This window comes from Cephus cinctus, unplaced genomic scaffold (genome assembly GCF_000341935.2).
Source record: "Cephus cinctus unplaced genomic scaffold, Ccin1 Ccin1_scaffold0494, whole genome shotgun sequence".
NCBI classification, from domain to species: Eukaryota; Metazoa; Arthropoda; class Insecta; order Hymenoptera; family Cephidae; genus Cephus; species Cephus cinctus.
This window is the reverse complement of record NW_014333166.1, coordinates 81,493-109,151: the sequence shown is the minus strand read 5'-3', so window position 1 is coordinate 109,151 and position 27,659 is coordinate 81,493. Positions and strand designations below refer to the sequence as shown.

General features: G+C 38.4%; 5 protein-coding genes and 1 long non-coding RNA gene across 16 annotated transcripts; 2 read left to right on the top strand and 4 right to left on the bottom strand.

Moving 5' to 3' along the window:
- Positions 1-879: 879 nt before the first annotated feature.
- LOC107268205 (mitogen-activated protein kinase kinase kinase 15) lies at positions 880-13,608 on the bottom strand. 8 transcript variants are annotated; one of them, XM_015740741.2, is made up of 24 exons: positions 13,454-13,608; positions 12,783-12,935; positions 11,668-11,891; positions 11,390-11,584; positions 9,900-10,069; positions 9,447-9,615; positions 9,055-9,354; positions 8,740-8,993; positions 8,496-8,655; positions 8,075-8,428; positions 7,739-8,000; positions 7,524-7,661; positions 7,069-7,235; positions 6,587-6,682; positions 6,371-6,510; positions 6,156-6,323; positions 5,208-5,303; positions 4,516-4,628; positions 4,251-4,420; positions 3,898-4,162; positions 2,930-3,257; positions 2,391-2,547; positions 2,221-2,297; positions 880-2,142 (listed from the first exon to the last, which is right to left on the bottom strand). In XM_015740741.2, exons 2-24 carry the CDS (start codon positions 12,817-12,819, stop codon positions 2,079-2,081), a joined length of 4,104 nt encoding a protein of 1,367 aa, XP_015596227.1. In that variant the 5' UTR covers positions 12,820-12,935; positions 13,454-13,608; the 3' UTR covers positions 880-2,078. The 8 variants fall into 8 exon arrangements, with proteins under 8 accessions (XP_015596227.1, XP_015596232.1, XP_015596231.1 ...); XM_015740746.2 differs by having other exon boundaries at positions 6,156-6,311; XM_015740745.2 differs by having other exon boundaries at positions 13,446-13,576.
- On the top strand, positions 9,654-15,214 carry LOC107268210. The gene is made up of 3 exons (XR_001537767.2): positions 9,654-10,036; positions 13,866-14,020; positions 14,267-15,214. It is a non-coding gene; the product is annotated as an uncharacterized LOC107268210 (long non-coding RNA).
- A 448-nt stretch (positions 15,215-15,662) lies between these two features.
- Positions 15,663-17,238, top strand: LOC107268208 (39S ribosomal protein L39, mitochondrial). 3 transcript variants are annotated; one of them, XM_015740754.2, is made up of 3 exons: positions 15,663-15,806; positions 15,995-16,089; positions 16,173-17,238. In XM_015740754.2, exons 2-3 carry the CDS (start codon positions 16,079-16,081, stop codon positions 17,164-17,166), a joined length of 1,005 nt encoding a protein of 334 aa, XP_015596240.1. In that variant the 5' UTR covers positions 15,663-15,806; positions 15,995-16,078; the 3' UTR covers positions 17,167-17,238. The 3 variants fall into 3 exon arrangements, with proteins under 3 accessions (XP_015596240.1, XP_015596239.1, XP_015596238.1); XM_015740753.2 differs by having other exon boundaries at positions 15,694-15,881; XM_015740752.2 differs by having other exon boundaries at positions 15,799-15,921.
- LOC107268206 lies at positions 17,229-19,073 on the bottom strand. The gene is made up of 3 exons (XM_015740749.2): positions 18,644-19,073; positions 18,167-18,583; positions 17,229-18,099 (listed from the first exon to the last, which is right to left on the bottom strand). The coding sequence occupies exons 1-3, from the start codon at positions 18,817-18,819 to the stop codon at positions 17,388-17,390; spliced, it is 1,305 nt and encodes a 434-aa protein (XP_015596235.1). The 5' UTR covers positions 18,820-19,073; the 3' UTR covers positions 17,229-17,387.
- Positions 19,074-19,225: 152 nt separating this feature from the next.
- LOC107268207 (zinc finger protein 510) lies at positions 19,226-22,313 on the bottom strand. Its single transcript, XM_015740750.2, has 3 exons — positions 21,969-22,313; positions 20,519-21,068; positions 19,226-20,258 (listed from the first exon to the last, which is right to left on the bottom strand). The coding sequence occupies exons 2-3, from the start codon at positions 21,062-21,064 to the stop codon at positions 19,641-19,643; spliced, it is 1,164 nt and encodes a 387-aa protein (XP_015596236.1). The 5' UTR covers positions 21,065-21,068; positions 21,969-22,313; the 3' UTR covers positions 19,226-19,640.
- A 520-nt stretch (positions 22,314-22,833) lies between these two features.
- Positions 22,834-27,253, bottom strand: LOC107268209 (chymotrypsin-like elastase family member 2A). Of its 2 annotated transcripts, XM_015740755.2 has the most exons (5): positions 26,907-27,253; positions 26,617-26,842; positions 25,883-26,028; positions 25,535-25,806; positions 22,834-25,171 (listed from the first exon to the last, which is right to left on the bottom strand). In XM_015740755.2, exons 1-5 carry the CDS (start codon positions 26,998-27,000, stop codon positions 24,998-25,000), a joined length of 912 nt encoding a protein of 303 aa, XP_015596241.1. In that variant the 5' UTR covers positions 27,001-27,253; the 3' UTR covers positions 22,834-24,997. The 2 variants fall into 2 exon arrangements, with proteins under 2 accessions (XP_015596241.1, XP_024941233.1); XM_025085465.1 differs by lacking the exon at positions 22,834-25,171 and having other exon boundaries at positions 25,257-25,806.
- Positions 27,254-27,659: the final 406 nt, after the last annotated feature.

Sequence of the window (27,659 nt, the reverse complement as noted above, 5' to 3'; positions counted from 1 at the left end):
CCACCGTTTTTCCCCTTTCTTTCCGATTTCAATTAAGGAGATCGTTCGGTAAACGAGCTCACATTGTGAGCTGCCAAACCCGGCCGTACCTTTAAATCAGTTGAGAATTTTATCTCATTCCCGAATCTCCTGGGATATTTGTGTGGTAAGTGGATGGTGGTTAAAGAATCTACGGGGATCTCATCTTTTATGGATTTATTATAAATGATTCTTGTACGTAACAATTATTGTGAGTGAAAACAATCGTATTTAACAGGCACTCTCGAGATACTTGTTTCGCTCAGTATAGATTCTATTGTTTTATTGGCAGGTACGATCAATTATCTATATAGAAACAAGTAACTCGAAGTTTTGGATAACAATTTATTGCAATGATCCACTTATATTATTTTATTAGTCTACTGTAGAAGTAGTACGTTAATTAATCTTCAATTATTTTTATTAATGTCAGTCGCTAAATCACACAACATTTCATTTATAGTGGTGTTGATTTTGAAAATCCGAGATATCGACGAATATTTCTCTTTATACCTTTTTCTTTGTTTTACTAATTTTTTCTTGTTCCGTTTTTTTATATTGTCCAAAAAAAAAATCTTCGACGTGGGCTGCTTGCCTTTTTCGTCATCAAAGTCAGTTCCACCAATAATAAACGAAACAGTGACACGTGTAAGGTTATCTTAAAGAAAAGGCTACGTTCGGTTGGCTTTTATTGCCCGGACCTATGGGACTCCTTCAAAGTGGACCACATCTCTGTATACATTTATCTTACGACTCTGGAAACGCTCGCTCTTCGCCCGAAGATCGACGCCAATTTCCGATTTCATAATAAAGCATCCTCGCGATTTATTCTTATACCGACGAGATGGGAATAAAGTTAAACTTTTTTTTTTTTTTTTTTTTTTTTTTTTTTTTTTGGATGAAACTCAAAATTGAAAACACGGCAGTTTTTACAGTCTCGGATTGCATAATGACTTTGCGCACTCACTGTATGATATAAGTATAGAGAGGAAACACTATAGGGGATGATGAAGGTATTACCGATTACCTAATACCATAGGCTGTGTTATATGTATATACAATACGCCTTTTAACGTAACTTACAGTGAAAAACATGAAGTTGATATTTCCAAAAATATTTACCTTCGGAAGACAAAGTTCTATCTTTTGTGCGCTTGGGATTCATTTTGCTTTTCCTATTACATTTCCCTTATGAATAACTCGCAGATGCTAACAATACACGTGAATTGATATTCGAGATGTGTGCATTCTTACGAACACATTTGATTAGTGCAAAGGTATATTGATTGCGCATAATTCCATGCTCGTTTACGTTGTTAAGGCACTACAAAAATTTCCAATTTTTTTTTTCTATCATATTTCACTTTTCTTATAACTTCTTTTTTTGTACAAACCACACAAGATACACGTGTACATCCCCAAGATTTACACCGTCGTAAAATAATTCGCAAGCAGTCGCATGAAATTATTAGTCCCCTCGAATTTTCAGATTCTCAAGAGCCATAACGTACTGACGGTACAATGTATAATATAGGAACATTAAAATTCCTAGAATTTTTTTCCAAATTTCAATAATTCACCTTACTCTTTGTTACTATACAAATTGTGGAGGCATTAACGGTATATTTAACGGCAGTTGAACATAATTACTTTCTGTTACTTTCATTTTTCTTTTGTATTCCAGCATCAAAGATTCATCCGTAGCACGGCTGTATAAAACCGAGTTCATTCGTTAACGAATGAAAGCTTAATTTTTTCTACGTCTTTAACAATTCGATAGCTTACAACGATTAATCAATATCTAGGAACTACATGACCCCATATTCAATTGCATCATACTTTTTCTCTTTTCATAATGAAAAAAAAATGTTGATTCAGTCTAGGACCGATCACATACTGCTACAGGTCAACGATTGTTGCGCGTACAGCTTTGTATCGTCTAAAGTACAATTTTACTTTAACGGCAGTCAGTTACAGCTCGGTTATAATACCCTGCTTGATATTTCACGTAAGAATTACGATTTGAAGCTTTTAGGGAAAATCATGTATATATATTCCCTTTATACGTCATTGTCCTTTCGGTGTTGAAGTATAGCCTTCCATATCCTGAGTTCGATGCCACCTCTATTAATATAGAGAAACAACGTGAAGGTATTAGCTGTCAATATTGAAAACTAAGTATATCATTGATTTTCGACCCACCTTAAATTTAATCTTCGAATATCGTCCCGGGTGACGTGATAGAGAATATCCTCCAGGGTGTACTCCTCGTAAAGGAACTGGATACAAAAGAATACTTGTTATTAACTGTGCAATCAATTTCTGTATTAAAGGCTCAAAAATGTAGTATTAAAAAATTAAGAAAGATTTACCCTGTCAATCGATGTTTCATCCACCCAAAGTTCTTGCAGCCACTCCGTGAGTCTGTTGTCATTGTGACTGCTAGAATTATGCTCAGTGACACTAATTTGGGGTACAAAGCCTTCTTGCGGGGAGACAACATTTCCATCGAAAATAGTCGAGTTGTAGCTGTGATGAGAAAAGAAGTACTGTCAATTCCGGTATCAAGAACAATTAGAAGTCTATCATCGACAGGGTATACGGGTGCTAATGAACTTATGCAAAACACTTAACAACACTAAGATCAACATCAAAGAAATGTTGAGAAACGTGATCCTACCAAGATATTATCGGAGCGAAGATACGAGGGTAACAGTGTCTACTAGTAGCTAGAAAAAAAAGGAGAAAGAAGAGTATCTCATAAATAAAATGTGAATCAGTATCTTTCCAATTGGCGTTTATCATCGCCGATCTTTATATTGATCCAGGCATGGTTATATGGCTAATCAATTGATTGCCCAGCCACAAGGCCACGTAAGAAATGAATCTCCATAAAATGACGATAACTCACCCCGATTCCTGTCTGGCTGTTCTCCTGTTGATAGTTTCGCACAAATGAGTCAAGGCACCGACCTGAGCTCGCTGCTCCTCCAGTGCCTGCTGCAGCAACGTCTGATACGATTTCTGACTCTCCAGCAATTCATGTAGCAATCTCATGTTCTCGACCTTAAGGGCACCCATTTGTTCGCGATACTCGCGCCAGTATTTGTTATCGACAGAGTCCACTGTCTTCTGGGACTTCACCGAGTTGACAGTCGAGACACCGGAAGTGGAGCCTTCTTCCGCTCCTTCAGCAACGGATTGCACGCGTTCCTGTCCCAGCAAATTTGCGCCCAATTCTGGAATACAAAAGAGTTTTTTGATCCTCGATGGTAAATTCTTTCGTACTTTAACGAAAGATCAAACGAAATTTCATTGTCACCATTGCGATAACACTTTTCCAACATTGATACTATATAGATTCAGGCAGTGACCACTTGGCTGCACTATCAAATCGTAGCGACTGACTAAAACTGAGAGACATTCACGATGCGAGGTCCCTTTATTATTGGTGACGACTTTCCATCGGGATATTTTTAGAGTTGACACATTAATATACTGGATCCGTACATATGGCTACTATTTGCTACACATGTCACGCTACGGTGCCGTAAACACGCGACATGCCATCCATGTGAACCTATTAAGATAACAGAAGGTCCTACGCAATCTGGTCCAGAGTAAATGTTAAGCTGAGCTTCTTAAGATCGCGATGAGAGATCAATTACATGAGAAAATAAAGTCTTGGGCGGTGAAAGTTTTATGATTACTTAGAATTACATATTACGTTTCAGTAGAGTTTCTAAAAATCACTATGACTGAGTCATTGATCCAGTAGCATGATACATGCCCTTTTAAAGATGCAAATATTATCCTTGTTTAATGTTAAATTCAACAGAGGCATCCTGACCTATAAGATTATCAATGTTTATAACTCACCAGGTGACAATTCTGTAATGGCAGCCTGGACAGCGTTTCTGACTAGATTGTCCAGAGCAAACATCCAGTGTGGCTTTATACTGTGCATTCTAAGAACTTCGTTAACAGCTGTTTGGAATAGGTATATTGCCAGATGAAGATGATTAATTGCGGTCGAATCGAAATCCAGTTCCTCCTTCAACGTCCGGATGGCTGTTGTTATTACGTCTTGGCTTTGTTCAGATATATAATCCCTTAGACCACGCATCAATAGCTCCAAGTGACTCTGCACGAAGGATAAAGAAAAGCACAAATAAGATAATTGACTGTACATTGTAAAAAATATGCTTCACCATAAAAGAAAAACAACTCACCATACGCAAAACGGTCTGTCCAACATCTTGATGTATGCTTCTCATCCAAACTTCACAAATCTTCGCCTCGTCTTGACTCAAGACTCTGGTCAACGTCATTCGTCGTTGACTATCTTTCTTCAATAAATAAAATCCTTCTTGCTCCTCACCCGATTTCTGTCCTGGTTGACCTGGTACAAAAATTCTCATAAATCTTCAAAACTTTCTCTCACCGGTTGATCACTCCTCTAAAGGGAATACTCTAAAAGGAATACTATAAATCTACCAGTTATTTCGACTTCCGGCGACAGCAATGCACCCGATGAGCTTCTTCTTGTCATCGATGCACCAGCAGTGTCAGTTTCACTGGTTTCTATAGATGGCGTACTTCCGATCGTACTGAGGATACAAATAGAATTCAACTTCAGTTTGGCATCTTGCTTGGTGAATAGCATTCTTAGATATTGTAACTTAATATTCTTGCACCGTCAGCGCGAATAATCGTTGACTGTCTTACTGGCACCTTGCAGCTGACAAATACTTCACTAGAAGCTATTCAGCACTGTGAGAACTTGGATATGTAATGATGCACCCGTCAACGAAGACAATCAAACGAACCTAATGATTATCGGACGTAATGTCTTTGCATGTTTTTAAAGTAACAGTTCACGTCACATTGTCAAATTAATATTATTACTGGAGTGATAAGCCGTGGATTTCAAATCTACAGAAGCGCACATAGTTATAGGGTAGGGGTTAGGTAGAAAGATTATTAATTATTTTTTAGTCAATTCACCTATTTCGATTCCCTCTTTGTCTTTAATTTGTTAGGAAAAAAAAATTGTAAACAAATCTCATGTATACTGTGAGCGTAATTCGATTCATTTGTACGTGCCATACACGTTTCAAGTGATACAGCTTATTATTCTTTGAATATTGAAAATTGTCTACAGGACCCTTTTGACGAGAGTACAGTACCTGTTAAAAGATATTGTCGCGGTAGGCATGCTGATTGGGGATAGAAGATGTGCTGGACTCCGCTCCCTCAGTGGGCTTGATTTGGTCAGCCCTCCGCTACACACCACACTTACATTGTTATAAATAATAACAATAGTACACGAGAGATAAAGAATTCATCATTAAAAAATCAATTGCACATTCAACTAGCTGACGATTAGCTCAAAGAATAATTCTGCTGCAGAGAATAGATTTTATAAAGGTATGAATCAAATATTGACAAACCATGTGTACTTAAAAGTCCAGCTTTCCATGTCTATTACAGGATACAGTTTCAACGTCATACGCATTTCCATTCTATTCTTTTCATGCTGACAGAACCCCATCTTGACCACTTATTAAAAAATTGATACTAGTTGCAATCTAATTATAGTCTATGATAAATTTCTTCGCAAGCAAATTTTATAAGGAAATGTTAAAGTCCAACATGTCTCGTGCAACTAACAATATGATACTATTTAAATTTGTTTACAAGTGAGAATAGCGAATTGGCTTATCTACAGCCAAGTTAACCATCCTGCCCACATCCGACCACTGATTACAACATAAATTGAGTAATGCTCGTTCAGACATTCATTTTCCAGGAATTAGAATTTTAATTTCGTGCTTTCCGACTACTAAATCATTCGATTAAATATCAAAATAAAAAAAACGCGCTGAATTGCATTCACATAGTGAATAAAAACTAATTGAATCCATTGACGATCGTACAACAATGTGCGTGGTATTAGTAGCACAGTTTTTTTTTGTCATAGGGAGCAATGACAAAAAATTTTATTAAATTGTTTAAAGCAATTATGAATAAAGTTATAGACGATAATGGAAATACTGAAATATTGACAAATGTTTTATGAAATATTATTATCTAGCGGACAGACGTTACTCTTAATGATCGTACCCGCTATTTACCTGTCATCCGATTGAGACGTTTGAATAGCTGGGGCAGTCACGATGTGGTTATTATTCGTCTTATCACATTTTCCTAAGCGCTCCAACCTCTCAGCTGGCACAGATATGCTTCTGCTGAAATCGGGAGGAGCTGCCAGTCTTGTCGTCTTTTTTTTCCTAGAAAAAATCCTCATTTTCGAAACCAATTTAGAGAAGTATATCCAAATTCTACTTACTCCGTAAGAAATGGGTCTTCCAGCAGTTCAGCAGCCGTTGCACGAACGTCAGGGTTAGGTTCGAAGCAGCGAAGAATAAAACTCTTGGCTCTTTCGGATAATTCCGACGGTATCTCGGGATGAATCTTATAGTAACCGACCTATTTAAATTTCGCATCATTAAAAGATCTTCCTAATACCAAAGCATCATATTGTAATATTTCCCAAACTCTGTACCTTAAAAACAGCAGCCTGAGGTGATCCCAATTCGATAAACGGAGGTTTACCAGTTGCCATTTCCACTATAGTGCAGCCAAGAGACCAAATATCTGCCTGTGATAAACATTCCAATTTCAATCGATTATAAGCACGTCAAATAATTTTTAATGATTCGCTTTCTTCTCTCTCTGACAGTAAACGAACGCTAAGGCACTTGCAGAATCACTGTGACTTTTCTACCATCTGGTTGAAATCTATGAGAATGTCTATACACTTTGAATTTGCTATACGGGATGAATATTCTGAGAATATCTAGAACGAGGTCAGCAACAAACTGAATACATGAGTATCGTTCCAATGCATTTTCCACCATATCATTACGTATAGTTGAATTGTGTCAGTTTTATATCCAATGCAATTGATGCAATAGAGATATACACTATGAAAATATGTCGATTGTAATATATATATATATATATATAAAATAAATATTGTCTTACCGGAGCACCGTAACCACGTTGTCCTTTATCAATAACTTCCGGTGCCATGTACTGTAAAGTTCCTGTAAAGGTCTCCGTGCTCGGACAAAGGCCTGCCAATCGTTTGGACATTCCGAAATCTGATATCTTAACGACACCACTGTAGGTGTTGACCAATACATTGTCGCCTACGAAAGAATAATTATAAAAGTTTGAAATAAACTAATTAGCTTATGGATAATTCATGATTAGGAGTAGATAGGTAATGTAAAATCATTGTTGGCGCTCCCTGACTGTTCGATATTTGCATGTTGCTTCACGGTCCGTACACAGCAGGAAGTATAAAACTACTAACACCATTCAAGCCTTACGAGGAGTTACGTAACAAAGAGCAATGAGAACAGTCTCATGGGAAACACGATGTTGCGACATGCGTATGATGTTGAATTTGCATAACGCGAGATTGATTATATCACCTTTTATATCACGATGTACAATTTTTTGATCATGGAGATATTTCAGGCCTTCCAGAATTTGTTTCGTGTAGTATGATATTGTAGATTCATTTTCCTTCAACGGACCCCATTTCGATCTTAACAAAGCTGATAAACTGCCTGTAACATTATTGTTGAATGGAATTAGTACAGAGCTGCTGATTTCTAAAGATTTAATTATTCAGGCACCTGCTTACCTCCAGGAACTTGTTCCATGAAAATTTTGAAGTAACCATCCTCGCTCACGGAGCCTAAATACTGCACAATATTTCTATGCCTCAACTGACTGTGCAATTTGATTTCCTCGTGCAGAGGCTGCACGTCGCCCAGATTTCTCTCGCGAATCTCCTTCACGGCTATCCTCACTTGTGTATTCAGATCTCGGGCAGCAAATACGATACCGTATGTGCCTTTACCAAGTATTATACGTTTGTTCTGATCATCTAATTCGTACTCGAACTGGAATATAAAATGAAATTTAGTTTTTTTCTTGCGCACAAGAATGTTAATGCAGAAGTATTGTTGCAACAAACCTTCATACGCTCGTCGGTCATGTACGCATCCAAGTCAGTGACCATTCCTTCCTGATCCCGGGTCATCTCCAGGACCAAGTCATAAAATCTTTGTCTGCATTGTACAGACGGCAGGTACATTTGAAAATCATCAGAATTTTGATGCACGTACAAGAACAAACATCGCTCGTCCCTTTTGTACAAACTCACACTGCGAATCATGTTAGCCGTGAAGAGCCAGTCGTGAACTTGCTTGCAATTATTCTTCATATTGTCTAGACACAAGTTCCAAATTTGAATAGACTTTTCTTCAGCTCCCAGATTCACGTTTACATAACTTGGCATTAAAATTTTAGTTGGCTCCAAAACCAAAAGCTATAAAATAAGAAATGCGTGTATGAGTTATTCTATTCCGAGAAGAAATATTGTTTCTTTAACTTACGGGAAACCGTATACTGTCTCCAACTTCCGACTTTGTAGCCTCGACGAAGTAATCCATCCAAAAACTGAAAACTTGTTCTTCTGACGACACTTCAGCCTCTTCATTCTTTTTACGAAATCTGTCGATCAGTGTTATGTTGCCTATCGTTGACTTCAGGTACCTAGGCCAATGTGATTATTTGATATCTTTGTCTTTTAATCGATACATATCCCTGTTCATTAAATCCAAGAAGAAAAAAACGTACCAGTTCGGTGGTTTCAATTTAAACATACACTCCGCCGCTTGTATAGCTTTCGAATAATCCTCGGCCAGGACACTGATTTCAAAAAATGTTGCCACGTCCCAGTATTCCTTCAAACTGGAAAGACTGCCCTTTTTTCCAATTAAATTATTTAGCACCATTCCGATATGTTGAAGTTCTTCACTCTTTGAAAATTCATTTCCTGCTATCACTAAGAGCGTCGCAAGATTTATGCCGGCATATTCATTCGGTTGAACCTACGACGAACCAAAATATTAATCAATGATTTTACTATTATGATTTCCAATTGATTATTACCTCAAAACCCTTTCTGTACCAATGAATAGCATTCTTCAGACTCTCTTGATCCGTATGCCTACTCTCCACAAATTTATCCTTGTTGATCCTTCCACAGAGGCACAGCATATCCGGTACATGATTTTCCTTTTTCTCCAAAGCTTTTTCAATGACTCTTAATGCCGTTTCACGATCACCTTCCTTATTACGCCGATTCAAGGCAAACGCATACAAGTAACAAATAGCTGGAGTACTTATATAGTTTTTGTGATTCGGTACTGTTCGTAGATCATCGACAAGCTGAACCATTGCATCATAATCCTATTGATCCATATGAAACAACACAATTCATGTAGTTATTCCATTTTGTTCATCCAACAAAGAAATCATTCCTAATCCAAATTCGCATTTACCTGTATCTCGCGAAAAGAGATTAGAACGTTGAGCACAACTTCACCTGACAAAACATTCGGATCATCCAAACGTTTTCTCATGTTGTTTAAAGCTCTGGAGAGCTCTTCCCCAGAGTAGGTCTCGCGCGCCTTGCGCAAATCCGCTAGGAACTTTTCCTTCATATGTGCTCTAAAACATAGTAATCGCAATTGCAATTAGATCGATTGTTCGATTACGACGATAGAGTTAAACACAAGATATTCCGATGGGAGCAGTTCACTGGGCAAACAAGATAAGATAAAAGCGCATTACCAAGTGTTAAACACTCGTGCACTCTGGCGCAGACGTATTATAAGAAATGTTTGAAATTTAACGATTTTAAAATTTTTATCACTCCTCACTCTCCTCATCCAAGACTTCAGTTTTCTATTGCTAACTTTTGTCGCATTTCTTGTTACATTAAGTAAACTCACTTCGATTGTACTTCGACATCCTGAAAGAGTTTCTTGAGCTTGAGCGTGAGGTGCTGCTTTGGATCTATCACTTCTTCTCCCGTTGCTCTGCTAGCTGCTGGACTTGTTGAAACGCAGGAACCACATTCCACAACACGGTAAGAAACAAATGTATAGTTGCCGCACGATAACTGAAATTAATCGATTATATTTTCAAAGAGTGATTCACACAGTCAACTTCGAAACTCTACTTTGCGCTTTCTTAATGGCATCAAGTTATTCCGGCCATACTCATAACTCGAATTAAGAAAGCGCAATGAGGCCTTAATGAGTTTATCTCTTGTAGGACATTTGAATTCCAGTGGCATCCGTCATTCACTCAGTTGACAATTGATCTACTCCAATGTACAGTGCACACACAGAATGAAGATATCACCAAAATGAAAAATACTGCGTCAATGGCGAATAAACTGATATTTAAATCCTCTGATTTAGCCCAACACGCTACGTAAATTATTGACATTGTCCTCGGGTTCACTTTGAAATTAAAAATCAACAGTCTTGGAACTTTGCACTGGTACTGTTTTATCAGTGCATTACCATCATCGATACTTCACCACTATTTAGCCTTTGTACAACACTCCCAGCTCGTATTATCATATATCATTTAAATTGTTTAACCGCGCAAATGTACATGGCGAATGAATTAGATAAATTTGCAGTTTTATCAAAGAACGGTAGTTACTTTCTGGCGCGAGCCACAACTGTCAACAGTAAATCTCACAAAACAATCGCGAATGGTTAGGCTAGTCGCATGGACGGCAGGCAGCATGGGTAATAGCTATATTAAGAACATGAACTCATGTTTTCCAGCTCCATATGGAGGTATTTATTTGGTACTCCTTTTATCAGATTAAAGAGTCGTTGCGAAACGCGACATTCTCACATAAAAGCTCAGATATCAGAGGACACCTGAACTTAATCATGAACTTTCATTGATTTTCTCGGTGCTGTTGTTGGTCAGCAACGTGCTTCTAATGGACATAAGTCCAGAGACGTTGAACTGTTTTATTTATACGTCACAGCGTCAGGGAAGCCAAGAGGCAAAACGCATAAAAAGAACTTTATTAATAGGATCTATTCTGACAATAGATTTCTCAGTAGACATAGTAGGCCAGTTGCATATTATCAAGCTATTAATAACGCCTTTAATTGAGTCCACTGCTTCGACGCCTATCCCGGTTCTATCCATTTTAACAAATGGCCAAGGCCATCCAGATATTATTTCTCCCTCCCACATGTATTCATTTATTAAACGATGCGTACGTTTATTCATACGATTCCAACGTGTGGCAACATCAAACTGAATTAAACATTTTAATCTTAAATCAATAGTGATTTTATCTCCATTCGCCATCGACGAAACGTCACGCCAAGTAATAGTAATTTCAGGAAAAAAGAATCGTTGTTGCTAATAGGCAGCATGCCAGTTTTGTAAATTTGAAACGTACCTTAAGTCTAATTGTAGCTTCTGTGTCCATGTCATTGTACAACAGGATATTTTCTCTCATTCCAAAACTCTCTCTCACTCCCAAATGATAGAACAACGAAGACTGTTGAAGTTGAATGCTCAGATCAACAACGGCAACATCCGCATTGTAAAATGTGTCCAGCACATTTGTTTCGCCAAAATCCAATTTCTCAAACTGCAAAGGGAAGCAAACAAAACACTTGTCTTTAAATTGTATGCGCAAGAATATTAATGCGTTAACGATTGGCGCCAGCTTACCTGTATGTGGTGCATGTTGGCGTTCACCAAGCTACAGGCTTGCCTCACTTCCTCAAGTGCTCTTTTACGTTGAACAAGATGTTCAGGCTGCTGTAGATCTAAGACACAAACGACGTCCATCCTGGGTCTTCCAGAAATGGTTGTGTGACCAGAGACGTCGCTGTGTGTGCCGACACTGTCGGTGCTGGAGATACCATCAGGGACTCCAGCTTGCACGACAGAGACTGCAGAACAATAAAATCAAACGAAGTCTTTAGACTCATTACGAAAAACGTAAATTAAATTTTTCCTCGTAATCAGTGATTATTTGTTATATTTCTTGATGAGGATGTGGTTGACTAAAAAAGATAATACCTATTACTTACATCCACCATACTTTGTACTTCCACATTTCTATAAAAGTCCAGGCATGCCTTATTGTTATTCTAAGTTTTGTGGAAAAGAGTAAACTTGATATATTGGTTTAAAAATTAAAGCTCAGCCAAATCAAGTGAACAACTGAGATTGTATCTACTTAATGGAGCATCCAATTATGTAAAGTATCCTCCTAGTAATAGATTACTAGAATTCTATTCCAAGGCCATACCCAAGTACGCTAAAGTATACAGGAATTAAGTTTGGAACTTTCGCTCAAGAATAGAAATTTGACAAGCACTAAATATTTTTATAGAATATATTTTTTGCAAAACTTAATTTTTCACAAACTTTGATTTACACATTGACAGATACAAATTTTATTGCTTTGTATAATATTAACATCATTCACTTAAGCATACATATCATTGACTTATTAATGAACAGTATATTTTTCATGCTATTTAATCTGTTGCTCCAAAGTCAATAAAACTTCTTGATCATTTTGTTTACAGCAAATGAATTACTTATTAACAAGTTAATGCTCTTTTCCAGCACAGTGTTATTGATCATATTATTGATAAGTTAAGCAGTCGAGCAATAGAACAAACAACCAAAAGCTAGAGCAAGTGCAATCAATTAAAAGCATAGCAAATATTTTTATATAACATTAGTAGTTTTCTAAATATACAATCCTTACAAATAAATTTCAACCATTTTTATTAATATTTAATTCCTCTTTAAGCCACGTCTTGCCTTACCAGGCACTTCGACGACATCTCCACAAATCGAAGGCATTTTTTCCTCTGTCAGGTGTATAGAGCTTCAACAGTGAATCCAAAAAAGAAATTTTGGATGTCACTGAACATTCACAAAAATTGCCTCTATAATGTCACTGGACGTCATCTAGCTCTCTGCAAAATATTCAACAAAATCAAATATATTTTCCACATGCTCCTCATGGCACTAATCCCACTGACCGGAGCGATCCAAAAATATTTATATCAAAAGATTAAAGAGAAACCAAAGATCCAGGTGTCTGCAGACGCAAAAGCTATTCTTTCAGCTCAAAAATATCTTTCAGGAGAGCTTCTGCATCGCGATTCTTAAATAGTCTGCAGACCCCCATTGGTATACTGGACTAATAATCACAGAACTAACAAACCATTTTCAATGATAAGAATACAGAAAACACGTTCTCAAGCTGGTCTCGCGGGAAAACGCTTGTTTAAGCTAACGCACAAAAATGCCAGGACCAGAAACATTCACAGTTACTTAAGAAAGTTGAAAATAAATAAAATATCGCGCGTTACCCGTACTGTACACGCGTTATTACACCGAAATTGTAACGTACTTTTAATGAAATGCCAATCCGTGAGAAACGTGCTCGCAATCGATCGGCCGGCCTAATCAATTAAACGCACTTAAATACCTTATACAGCGACACAGAAATCACCGTCCATTTCTTCTAGAACACACAAGCTAAAAGTCGAGGTCGAGATCAGATGTTGATCGAAAGTACGTTTCTTCTTTTATTCATAGATGGCGCGATATGTTCCATTTTGTTGATCTTGATCCTTACCGGCGATGAGTGGGGAGATGCACAACGCTATGATTTTAGGCGATACCAAAATTATGGCGCTGAATCGTACCGGTGAGTCTGGAAATACGATTTTATGAACATCGCCTTTGTCGACAAAGCATATCCCGTCGTAGCCGAGCTAAACGTGAACACGAACGCGTAGCTTGGCGGGCAGAGGTTCTCCGCCACTCACTCACCGCACAAACATCTATGGCACGCTGTTTCACTTTTTAATAGCATAAATAATTTCTATTTGTTTTAGTGTTCTGCGTCTACGACTAAAGTTGGTCACAGTTCGAAATCCCTTTCAAAGGCCCTACAGTCCTTTGCGACACAGCACTTCGCAACCCCGCTGTCCATGAAGGATGGGCTTAGATCGTGTGTTTTTGATCTACAGACGACTTCGTCCAAGCCTTTGTACGCAACTTTAATATTTTTATAATAATTTTTATCTAATTGTATCCTTATCCTTATCCCGAAAAGGGATTTTCTTTGGGTCTCACAGCTCAGGGGTTAACCCGACAACGATCCGGTGTTGGATCACGGAGGGACAGATAGATCACACACGGTGATAGATCACAGTCTATCACACGAAAAATATTTGTGTTGGCACAATTTATTAAAATAGAGAAAAATACATGTTTGAATAACTATGAATTTCAGGTAGAGGCAAGCGGAATCCTCTATCAAAGGTGCTGCAAATAAATGAAATAGAGGGTAAATAAAAATAAGTAACGGTAGATTTGATGAATAGATTACTGTAAACAGCAGTCTCTAATTAACAATAAGCAGTTTTCAAGGTGAATGGAATTATCGATTGCAGGCCCTATGTTAGTCTTCAACTTTGTAAATTCGTCGATTTAATATCATTATATTCAGCTTGCAGATCCGTTTACGTTTCGCTCGCCAATCCATCTCAAATCAGTCGGTGCATATACCTATCTGGTATTAACACTGCAGTAACAATCAACGATAAAAATACAAAAGTGAAATGTCAAAAGTTATAAATTATACTAGCAGCATTCGAAAATTCATTTTTTAATCATAACTTGACAACTAATAGGATTCAGGATAAGAATTGCTTGTGACAAGACGCGTGGTGGTTTAGTTTAGCTATACATATAATTTACAATATAATGTAACAGAGGTGTTAAGGAATTAAAGTAAAGAATATTTTATTTAAAAAGTACAGTAAACAGGTCCTTAGAATTGCTAATCATTATAACAATAATAATAACGTATTAAGGTGAAATTTTTATAGTTTTTCGGTTTTACCGATTTAAAATTACAATATTTACACATCAATCATAATGTTTGACGAATGACGAACGGTAGACCCATAAGGTCCTTTTGCGGCCACAACTTGGGTCAGACCCACTGAGCAAGCTCAGAGGATGAGGCGAAAGGGCAACCCCCGACACCATAGTCTATATGTGTCGCTACTCTAACAAGGTGACTATCCTTATATGACTACTCGAATAATTATGCTCGATCAGACCAAAGGAATGGGACAAGCAAGACAATCACAATCAAAAGTGAGAAGGAACAGAGTGAAATGGAAAGACAGAAGGAAAGATAGAAATAAAGAAGTTTAAAAGTAGAAAAGTAAGGAATAGGGGTATAAAAGTAAAGAATTAAATATAAAGAAATAAGGAAGTGAACGTAATTTATTTTCGATATTCTACAATTTCAATTCAATTTTTATCTACTCCATATATTCTGCGAGATTTTGATTTAGTCTCAATTTTATATTTTGAATAAAATTTGAAAGTAAATCAAGATCCAATAATATTTAGTAAAAATTGAGATGCTACACGGGTGTAAAGTTGACACTGCGCTTCCTTAAAAATGTTTCAACAATAGACTTTTTCAATAGTTCTTCAGAAGTTCTATAGTTTTCGGTCTCGTTCTCGGGAACCAGCGGTGAGTAGCGGAGAACCTCTGCTCGCCAAGCTATGCGTACGTGTTCACGTTTAGCTCGGCTGCGACGGGATTCGTATTGTCGACGGAGGCGATGATCACAATATCCTACTTCCGGACTCGCCGCTATGATTTAACGCCACGATTTTGGTATCGCCGAAAATCGTAGCGTTGTGCATCTCCCTATTCATCTCTGCGGCCGGCAAGAGTTTGTCTCCTCCATAATATTACATACTTCATGATTCATGATTCATTCATGATTGATGCAGCCTAGCATCTAGTGGTAATTTTCTAAACTACATGTAATACTTTCCTGATACATTCTTCCAGCTTCTGTTTTTTGTACTCCGAAACGAAGGTTTATATTGGTTTATATTGAACGACCATTGCATGCAAAGGTGTGAAAACACTCTGATTGTCAGTACTAAGTTATTACTCCTGTTTAAATCTGTGTATTCTCTTTATATTCAGTATTAGATGCAGTGCGACGGATTGCGTTAAAAATTGAAGAGCTTAAGAACACCGCATGAGGAAACATAACCGCATTATCTAAAAATGTTTCACGGGTAAGAAATCTAATTCTGTGTTATGTTATATTGTGTTAATAAATATATAAATGCAATGAGATTTATTTTTAATGTATCTCTAGGTGCAGACAACTTTACACAATTGGATTGAGATTCCAATCAAAAACACACTCACGATGTATCGGTACATTAACTAAAGCAGAAGCAAAAAAGAAGAGAAATCAATTATACGATGAAGAGCTAAAGAGACAACGAGCTGCTGTAGGAAGAATTGAAAAAATAGATGTTAAATATCATGGGCCAACCGAAGAAGTAATTCTTGCGATGAATAAGAACCTTTCCACACCTCATGATTGTGCAAAACATATTTCTGAGGGTCTTACAAAAGTTGCAGCATTGGCTCTTGTTAATGAAAAACCCTGGGACATGCACAGACCTTTAACTGGTCCATGTGATTTAACATTCACAACACTGAAGGCTCCTAATATCTCGACTAACAGAGCATTTTGGCGTACTTGCTCTCTCATCCTTGGCGCTGTAGCAGAGAACGCCTTCAAAGACGATGTTGAAGTTCATCTACATAGCTTTCCAGCGCCAAGTATTAAATCAGGTAGCTTTATATCTAATGTATATCTAAATCTACCTGACTGGCAACCAACTGTTCCCGAACTACAAGCAATGTCAGCACTATTCGTAAAGCTAATACTGCGTGAATTACCAGTGGAACGATTGGTGGTCCAGGAAGATCTAGCCATAGAAATGTTCCAAGAGAATCGATTTAAAATTAAACAAATACCAGATATTGCCAAACATAATGAGAACAGGATAACACTATACAGAATAGGAGATCACATAGACATTAGTAAAGGACCTATGGTGGGCAATACAAGTCTAGTGGGTCGTACTACAGTTGCTGCAGTGCATAAAATACAAACAGACGAGGGTGAAAATTTGTACCGGTTTCAAGGAGTGGCCATACCTAGTGGAATTCTGATGAATTCATTTGCCTACGGTCTGTTGGAGGAACGCGCTAAGAAATTAAACAACGTTTCGTGGATGCCACAAAGAATTGAAGAGGACATGGAGGAAAAATTGACGATTGCGGCTCAAAACTAATCTCTATCCAATGTGTAATAACATAAGTGTATATAAATATAGATGACAAAAAAGACGAAATTTCTGAAATCATTCACGAGGTACTTTACTTCCCCGTCTTTGAATAACCATATGGCATACGCATACAACGTCGACAATGCTAAAATCAATATAGATCGTACAAGAATGTATAATTAACAACGAGCTAAAGCGTCCGCGTCGCACGCGGATAAAACATTTTCTCAGAACGAACGGTGACCGCGTCGAGGACTCCGAAGTTCCCAGCTAAAATGTCCAGGTAGTCTATTAGCTACCGAGGCGGGACAGGTAACATCAACCTTGAGGTAAAGTTCCTGCTGATGATTGGTCGTAGGAGACTCAAGATCATCGGATTTAAGAGATGATCTGATGGCCAAGGGTGCTAATTCCGGGGAGCAACGTAGGACCACGAAAAATACCAAATCAAAGCAAGGAGCTCCGTGAATGGTTTCCGTTTCGCGATCCTCTTCCGGTTCATCCACGGACGTGAACTTAAACTTGCTCTCATAGGCGTACTTGTTCATATTACCATAATAAAAAAATTGACCGCCATATTCTCCATAGCCGGAATAAGTCGAGGCTGGAGGTGGTCTTGGAGATGGTATAGTCGGTGTCTGGAGTAAAAGTTCTCTTTCGTAATGTGTCTTTTCAAAAAGATGTTCGTTAACACTGCCGACAAGACGACGGAGTCTGAGATACATAAATCTCTGTTCATCACGCCATGAATTTTCATCAGGCGCACTAGGCACCTCTAAACAGGTGAACCAAGCTCTTCTCATAACATATTTCAATCTCATATTAATAATGCCACCTCTGTTTCCTCTTCCTGTAGAAGTTCGAAATGCAACGACCTCTCGACCCTCCGCTAGACAATCTAGAACGTCCACGGCCTTGCATCCAGATATGAGGGCAGACCTGTGGCAAGTATTTGAAAGAAAATAGCGATGAGCTGTTACAGGTCAAAGTTTATGAGTATCAGCACCTGTTTACTTTTCTTTCGGAAACCTTCTCGAAGTAGTTCATGAATCTCTTGCAGAGGGAAATGAAACAAACGACACAGGAATCCGGTCCATGAGATCCAGTTAGAGCAGACGGTTTCACCCTCGCCAAACGAAGAAGATTGTTCAGATCATCGAGCAAAATACCAGCATAGAAACAAAGCTTTGGAAACTTTTCTCTAGTGGGTGGATGTATATATCTCCAAGTAACTGCCCGGAGCATTCTGTATTGCGCCCTGATCAATTCCAGGGCATTAAAGGCCTTACTGCAGGCTAATAAATCCGTTTCCGTTGCGACCTTCGGCATAGTAGATTCTATATGACTCATAATAGCTTCTAAACGCACGCCGGCACCGTAAAACACGCCATTCAATACCGAAGTAGCCACTATTGAACATTGCCTGGAAGTGAATGTCCATCAGGATCCGAACAATGGGTCATTACTTTCATAATGATTGTACCTGGAGACTAGGCGAACCGAGGAGGCCACATCATGAAGTGGCAGTAGACGCAGGATCATCTCCAGGACTTCTGGTGGCAGTGTGTCCAAAGTATGTGTCCTAGTAACATTACTTTGTCTGGTGAAGATCCTGGTCTGCGTGCCCGTGGACAACCTCAGTCTCTTGGCGTAACTCATTTAATAAAAAAAAAGGAAAGGAATTGCTGTTCTCTAAGAAATCAGTTTGACAAATAAGAAGCAGGGTTTTCCAAGTCCTCAATAGATCCGGAAGTCCGTACTATCAAAAGTTTCCTGAATGATTATCAGCGCAGAATGACCTCCTGATATTTTGCGTATGATTGAGGTCGCGGTCCAGGCATTACTTCGTAAAATGTTTTCCAGATAAAAATTTAGTAAAATCTAAAATGTCTGGTACGTCCAATGGCAAAACAAAAGAATCATCGTCCTGTAACGATAAGGACTTTTCGCTGTTTGAATATTAAAGAAATGTGATTTTATACGCGGTGTCCTTTTTTTTCCGTCTGTTGAATTATGTTATTTCTTTTGTTTCTAATGTATTTTATTGGCATTGGTGCTTCCGTGATAAAAATATATATACGTATTTATTATGACATGTAATATAAACAGATACAGATGACACGTTATAGCACATAGTGATCGGCTGCTATCAAAAACCGAAATCATTTACGTAAGGATGGCAACTTTCTCTAGAAATTTCATTTACTCTTTGGTTATCGAAAATGTTTCAAAAAGACCCGCCCAAGCATAGGTAGAAGATTTTGTACGAAAATAAGTATAACGCGATTACACTGAGACAAAGTACTAACTGATTTCGGTGAATTCTACTCTTAACATTACCTTTTCTCTCTATTGCACATCACGATTGGCTATTTGTTATATCTAATTTTTTTTATACACAAACATGTTCTGATTTCACGGAGATACTGTTCATCTTCGAAGACACGTTTAGGACGTTCATTCGAGTCACTTGCTTAATTCTAAACATTAAAATCCATAGGCATAAGTAATGTGAACTTTGGCTGATCAGGCGTTGCAGTTTCTTCAGCAACGCAGGCTGTAATGCTATCCAAAAGACTTTGGATGGCATTTTGGTTTCCCGGATGTTTCCGTTTGGTATGCTCTCGTCGATGCTTTAGTTCCTTAAAGGTCTTTCCACATTGTTCGCAAACATAGGGCCGGGCAGCTTCGTGAGAGCGTACGTGACCCTCGAAATGGCTCTTCCTAACGAATCGCTTACCACATTGACCGCAATCAAACTGAAATCGTCCCTCGTGAGCTGCTACATGAGAGTTCAGAGTCCATTTTGATTTGAAAGTCTTAGAGCAATAATCGCAACGAATCTTATTTGAATTTGCGCTGGCTTCAGCTTTTGTGGTAGCCACAGAAACGGCTTTGGTCTTCTTATTCAATAGAAGCATCTCTTCGAGTAAGAATTCTCCATCTCCTTGTAATGCAACTTGCTGGGTACCATCAAGTTTCCCGAAGGCAGCCTGTGCCTGCAGGATACTACTGGTATGTTCCTTCATGTGATTCTGGAGAAGCTCCTCGCGGTCGAATCGGGAACCGCACAGAGCACATATGTTGCATACAGCTTTCTACAAATAATAAATAAACATGATAAATTTCGTGGTCTCAAGTATTCTAAATTATATTATTCCTGTCGCCTTGATTACTCTCCTGAAACTTTCACACCCTTCCCACTAAATCAATATCCATTAAATCCATTGATTATTCCCTAAAAGGGAGAGAATGCAAGGGGCAACAATTAATTCATCAATTTATGCTAATCTAACAAACCCACCAATGCATAATCTGTCATCCAAAATATCAGGATCAGTCAATCATATCAAAATACCTTATTATGTGCCGATATGTGTGCCTTCAATTTACTCTCCTGTGTGTATCTCTTCTTGCACAAATGACAGAAGTACCATTTGACCTCCCCATTGGTATCCTGAACATCACCACGTTTCAAATGGCACTGTGCATGCTTCCTGAGTACAATCTCATTAGCAAAATTTTGTCCACATTCAGAGCAATTACGTATTTCAGCCCTTTCAATCTCTGACAATCTTTCCTTTCTCATCTCATGTCGTGCTATGTGTCTCTTGAGATCATGAGCCCTGGAGAAGGCTCTACCATACCTGCTACAAGTAGGAAAAGGACATCCCTTGGTATTTGCCGGCCTTTGCCACACTGTTGTACTCGGAGTAGCGCTCTTCTTCATATCCTTGCCACAATCCTTACAGGACTGATCAGTACTTTGACTGGCAACTGTAGTCAACTGTGCCGATAACGGTATTACAATGGAAATTGTTTCGTTCGATCCGGGCGTAACGATAGGTCCTACATGAATAGCAGGTGGTGTAGTTAATGCCATAGGCTCCTCGTTACCGCTCATGATCCTATGGGACAATAAAAAAGAAAAAATATATAAAATCATAAAGCTAGTCCTATCGATGCTCCATTCATTGGCTAAGTAAACACGGTTTTGCAATCACAGATTTGATCCTTAGTATAGGGAAACGCAGATAGACACCTGGAGTATCGATTTCATGAATATTTTCCAGAGCTGTTATACGGAAGTGAGTTCACACAGTCGATACTGTAAGCCCTTGCGTGGTGTTTCGTAGTTACATGAAAATATCCCCGAGGATATAAGGTCTGTTCGAAACCTCGTTGCCAATGGAAACGGTCTATATAACAGATAAATGCCGAGAAACCGATTTCCTAAATTATCGCTAAACTCTATTAGAAAAAGTTGTTAATAAACAACGCGGTTTTACCATTTACTAAGGAAATAGAGCCAAACGAACATTTTTGCCAGTGAGAGCTGTAGTTATGGGAAGTAAACTATGATGCTAAAGTCAATTTATTTGACGGTTATTGACATGAACATAGATCAATCGCTACGTTGGTGCTAAACTGAAATAATGAATTTAATTGACCACGATGCACCTAGAGGCTTCAAATATGTATACTAATAATCATTGTTACGAGGAAGTCATCATATTCACTGTATCTCACCCTGGACTATCGAACCGTCTGACCCTTTGACAATAGTATAGCGTGAAAGAAACAGCTTTACGACAGTGCAACCCCTGCAGTGGCAGAATCGATCGAGAATGGCGAAAGAAGTAAGCGTAAAGTCAATGAAAAGTTTATAATCATCTACTGCAGATATTAAACAAGCGCTAAATCCATCTGTAAGGTGGGGCTGTGTGAAAATGAGTCACATGTATGTGCAGCGAGAGAGACATTGTATATTTTCTAAATATCCTTCAAGCGAACGAGATTGTACTCACGGTTGGCCACTGCCACGACGACGCTACACGTTTCCTTTCGGTTTCGTCCTCAGATATATTGAAAACCTCGTATCCCTGCTTATGGTCTATATCGCCCTGACGCAGAACAGCAGCAAAAGCAACTTTGTATTGTATTGTACTTTCTCGTTTCTTCCAATTCAACCTGTATATTCCCTTCTTCGTTGTTGTCTTTCTTTCTTCGTTTATGGTCCTTTCTCTGTTCCAGGCTAGTTTCTTCCTCTTCGTATCTCCTCGTCGCGCCACTCCTCTCCGCACTATGGGAATATAGCGGCAGAGACTTACTCACTTTCCTCGACCCGATGAAAGTGTGCTACTGAGCAGGAACGCGTTCTCTCCCCCGCTGACAACGCCACCCACAACAGAGAATCCAGGAGCGTATATACAGGGATATTTCTAAATTTTATTTCTTCGTGACATATCATATACATCATAAATGAAGTGCCTACGAAGAATCTACAGTTTATGAGAATGCTGCTAAGAATTTTCTTATAATAATACAGTCGTGGAAATTTCATAGCAACAGGATGCTTTGGACGTTTAAGATACTACGTTGGATTTTACTTTACTCCCAGAATCGTATACACGTCCCTGATTCACCCCAATGCGCAAGTACAAGATCTGCGTACATGTGAATACATACTCGGTGCACCTTACAGTTTTCATGTATCAACCGCTGCTAATATTTCTGTGCGCATGTGCCATAAGGACAGTCTCAAAAAGTTGTATGATAATTTATTTGCGAGGTTTTGATGCATTTTTATTCTTTCAATTAGGAATTGATATTATTCGAAGGAAGCTGGGGAGAGTGGTTCAATATTTCATCCGAATGCCTTGAGCAGTATTGTACGATAGAAGAGATTTTACTATTGGATGTACATAGGGAAATGTTTCTGTACAAGGTATTCTATGCTTATGTATAAGATTTTAAATAATCAATTAATACTGATTATACGTGTTTCAGAGCATGACACGTGTGTTAACATTAAAAGACACTCCCATCCGTGTTTCCCAGCGGGACATGTTCCTTTAATCAAGTAATGGCTGGGATTAATGACAAACCTTGGCTTGGCAGGCTCAGTGAGAAGTAAACTTGCGTTATGCTAATTAAATTGAAATGTTTTAATAACAGTCTAAGGCTCAGTGAATATTGTAACCCTAATTTTCATGGTTGTAAAGTAACATCTCGATCAGCACTCTGCGAGTGAAGAAAGTTTCGCACTTTCATCTTTTAGCCCGTGAAACTTGCGACTGTACAACGTTACAATGATGATAATGGACGTTTATTTATGGCAGCAATTATTAAAATCTGCAAATGAAAATCGAGAGATGCGACGAAGAGAAAATAAAAAAACTGTGGCGACGAAAGAAAAAATTTCATTTTGCATGACGTATGATTTCAATTGGTCACGCGTTTTTTCGTTCACTTGATTTTTTTTTAACACTCTGACACTTGCGTTCCTATTCTGGCTATGTATATTTCTATGTAGCAGGTGCGCTTTGTAATAGCTCGCAAACTATCTAATGTAATTACTAATTAACACTCGACGTGACCGTTCCAAACAAGCTCAGCCATGTTAATTTACTAAGTAGATTCAATTCCCCTAATATGACACCTGCGTCCGCGAAAGAGGACATTTTCGAATATCGAAAATCTCAAGTCTATTTATAATATGAATACAAGCTTGAAACACTATCTGGTTAAACAGTCTATAATAGGATTAAGTATCTAATTGCACTTAAAACTTACCTAGTAGAAACATAGACAGAAATTGCATAATGCACTATACATACTCTCTAGTAAAATTATGGAATAACCTTTCCAAAAAAAAAAGTATAAAATATCATAATTTCAGTTCTAGCCTTATCGAAAAATATTAATAAAAATTTCTTCTCTTACCAAAAGATTTTAACGTACAATAAACTTTCTCGACTTTCCAATTTAACAGTAGAATTATTTTAAAAGTCTGACACTTAGAGCACTGTCTGATACTTTCATCAGTACTGCTACATAGTATATACCTATAGTATATTACAAATTTCTGAAACTTACCAGACTATCATATATGCCTATCAACAATCTAGTATGCATATTAAGTGGGCCGTATTAAGTTAATTACGAGTATGCACCGCGAGTACTCATAGGTAGCTTCTCGAGCCTGAGTTTGCACATGATATGTATGAATGTGAACACACGTGCATGGTAAATCGATATATCTAATTTTATCAATGTATAGCAGTAGCATAGCTTCCTGGGCGTACGCTTTGAACTTACGCAACAATGTGAATTGAGAGAGGCGTGAGATAGGTACTTATATAAATGCAGATGTTCAGATGGCGTATCCAGATACAACAGGTGACGCTCGCTCAAATGGATTTTTCTGTTTCAAATTGAAATACCGTGAGCCCTCAGGGAAATGACTTTTCTTTTGAAAGTTAGCGAATTTGATTTCGCATGAATAAGAAATCTTTAAGGGTATCTTCACCCTTAACGTGTGTGCATATATATATATATATATATATCCCCCAAAATCGTGGTCAATTTCTTGGCAAACAGAATGAAAGTCACGTACGCTTATCAATACTCTATAACAAAGCTCGAAGACAAGATCAGTCCCAGCTATAAGAAATATATGTCAAGAGACACCAGGGATATTGTTTGTCAAGAATTTTGGAAGGATTCCGATATCCAGAGTCCTGGTAAACATAAGGATAAAGATTCGGACGTAATTGATCCTTATGTCAATATACACAGATTCTTACTTACCACACTAGACCAGTGTATTATATATATATATGTCTCTAGGTACGTGCTTATTATCCTTACTAGAACACTTAGGATCATACTGGACATTAGCTGTACCGAACATATTGAGGCACGAAACAATTTTTAAACTCTCATTAAAAAAATATAAAACTACCTAGACTTATATACAAGTTTGTATCACCTACGCGTAAACGACGTAGTATCCAAAATCACAGTTCTCGATAGAGTCGCTTAATTAATTAATTCAGGTGTTCGCATCGGCATTCATGGTATCCTTTATCCAGTTTAAATAATGTTGTATCCTTGTGTAGACGTCAGGATATCCTGGTCTTGCGCAACCTGATCCAAATGAAGTGATACCAACCAGCAGCCAATCACCGTCCGCTCGTCGACATTGCAAAGGTCCACCAGAGTCACCCTTGAGTAAAAGGAAAGTGTAAGAAGATATTAGAATTCTAAGTACTGCACCAGATAAGTTTACTTGGACAAGGTCAATCGATCCTAATCCTACTAATCGAATGGGAACGATTCTGATTCTTAAGGGCGAGGACCAATGATCCTCGCACCAGATTGAATTTTAGACGCCACTAGGCAATCTTCTAAAGTGTGTTTGGGTCGATCTTAACGATTGTACAATAAACGCTGGAAGATTACGTTGCAAAATTTTATAGTAAGCGTATCGGGGTACGTCGTGGCCAACGAGAGGATAACCGTGACCAAAGCCGTGCTCCAGTTCCTGCAAGGTGACCACGATTTGGAAAGCGAATCTAAATCGCGTTACCACGCAACTTCCGGATGAGCCGTCAGTATGTCCAGCGCAGAGATGACCACCACGAATGGGAACCGATTGTCCATAAGCTTTTTTACATTCCTCCAGATTCAATAAAGGCACGCTGGCTTCGAGGAGCGCCGATGAGAGCGACGGCGATGGTCCTGAACGACCCCAACCCGAGGCCACGCACTGTGCGTCAGTGAACTTTTCTTTCGATTCCGGAAGACATATGATTCTTACGACTTTCGACAATGGCGCTGGTCTGCTCAGCTTCATCAGTGCTACGAGTAAAAGATTTTCTTTTGGTTAAACTTTACTTCAGATTGTAATCTCATTTTCTTGTTTGTCTGTACTAACCTATATCGTGAACGTAGTTGTTAAATCGCTCGTGAAGAATCACTCTCTCCACTGGAAGACGTGCTGACCCACGACCACCGGAATCCAATTCCCACTCACCCAAAACGGCTGTCCAGAGAGCGCCGATAGGTAGATTGAAAAGTTCACTAAAAAATATAATAAGGATATACTAATTGTTGTCTAGTCGTTATAGAAGGTATGCATATATATAATAATACTTATACAGGGATTTTCAAAATGAATTAGTTAATCTATGCGTAGGCGCGAATTTACTTAAAGGTACTTCCTGCGGTTTCTATGGGGATATTATTTTACATGGATAACGTATGACAAGGAAAAGCAGGAAATTCAATGTTATAACAAAACATTAGGTCTACCGGAAAGTTCTGTCTGTTTTTTGAATTGACTTGAGATGACATTATCGGACAGAACTTTCCGGTAGATCTAATATTGAACTTTTGGCAAATGGCACAGGAACTATTCAGAGAAACTATGAGCAGTATAAATTTATAAAAGTGGATGATGAGAACGAAGGAAATATTGGAATTGAATTTTAAGATAATACTGATATATAATAGAACTGTCTTCTAAGAATCGCAGTCAAGAATAATACTGGTGGCGATTGATATCGGATGAAAACGAGGGCAGAAAATCAGAGGATGTTTCGCGGCCTTTAGATTTCATTGTCTTGCATTTCCGGTATTCTCAATCAATATGCAGTAAGTCGTTCTTACTTGTGAACGCAATGGGCTGCAGTGAGTACCCATTTTGAATCTATCAGAACGCCACCACACCAGTGTCCGATGAAGCCTAGTTTAGGATGAAGTAGCTGAAGTGACACTTGCCAAGGCCAAGCACCACGTCTACTTGGTTTCCCATTAAAAATTCGCCCGGTGGATGGTCGTGGCTGTCGCCCTGTCGATCGTGGTTGTCTTTGCGACACGGCAGGTCTACCACACTCTAGAGAAAATATTATCATATATTCTTATAACGTATGACAGCTCATCCTACTATCTGTACTCACTGCTATGATCGTCGCGACCTGACTTCATCATCGACGAGGTACTTCCTGCCAGGGCGATAATAATTATGGCGGTAAAACCACGTGGAAACCTCATTTTGTTTTACGTTTTCTTTTTGTAAAATATATATGTATGTATAGCCAGCGGTTTTTTTATTTTACCAAAGGACCTGGGTACATCCTTCAAAAATAAGAGGATGGCACTCGCTTAACCGTCCTGAGGTAATGGCACTTTCACGAGCCAACGAACATTCTCACTAGAGAGCCGATCACGATGTGAATACGAGGATACTACTGTGGTATGATCCTCCCGGATGATCAGCCTGGTGAACGATCCCCAAGAAGTCTAAGGAAAGTTATTATCGTTGTAGATTCTGTAAGGAGGGGAGCCTACCCGGGAGTGCGAAATCTAACCAAAGCGAAATTTTATGTCAAATTCATAATTTTCTAACGAGATTTATGACTATTATAAAATTTCACTTTCTTTTGGATTTATTAGGTCCTTTTTTTCTTTTTTAAAGACGAAATTGGCTATCCATGCATTTTATTTCAATTTAATTCTGTGTCGTTCATAAATGAATCACCTGAAGAGGACCCCGGCCTAGGGCTAAAACGATGTAAAAGTACATTGCCATTGTTCTCATACTGTACCTTGGCTGCGATGTTCAACACTGGAACAAAGCATCAGATTAATGGATCCATCCACGGAATTGATGTCTGATGTAAAAACAGACTATACATTTTTTCAAATTTCAA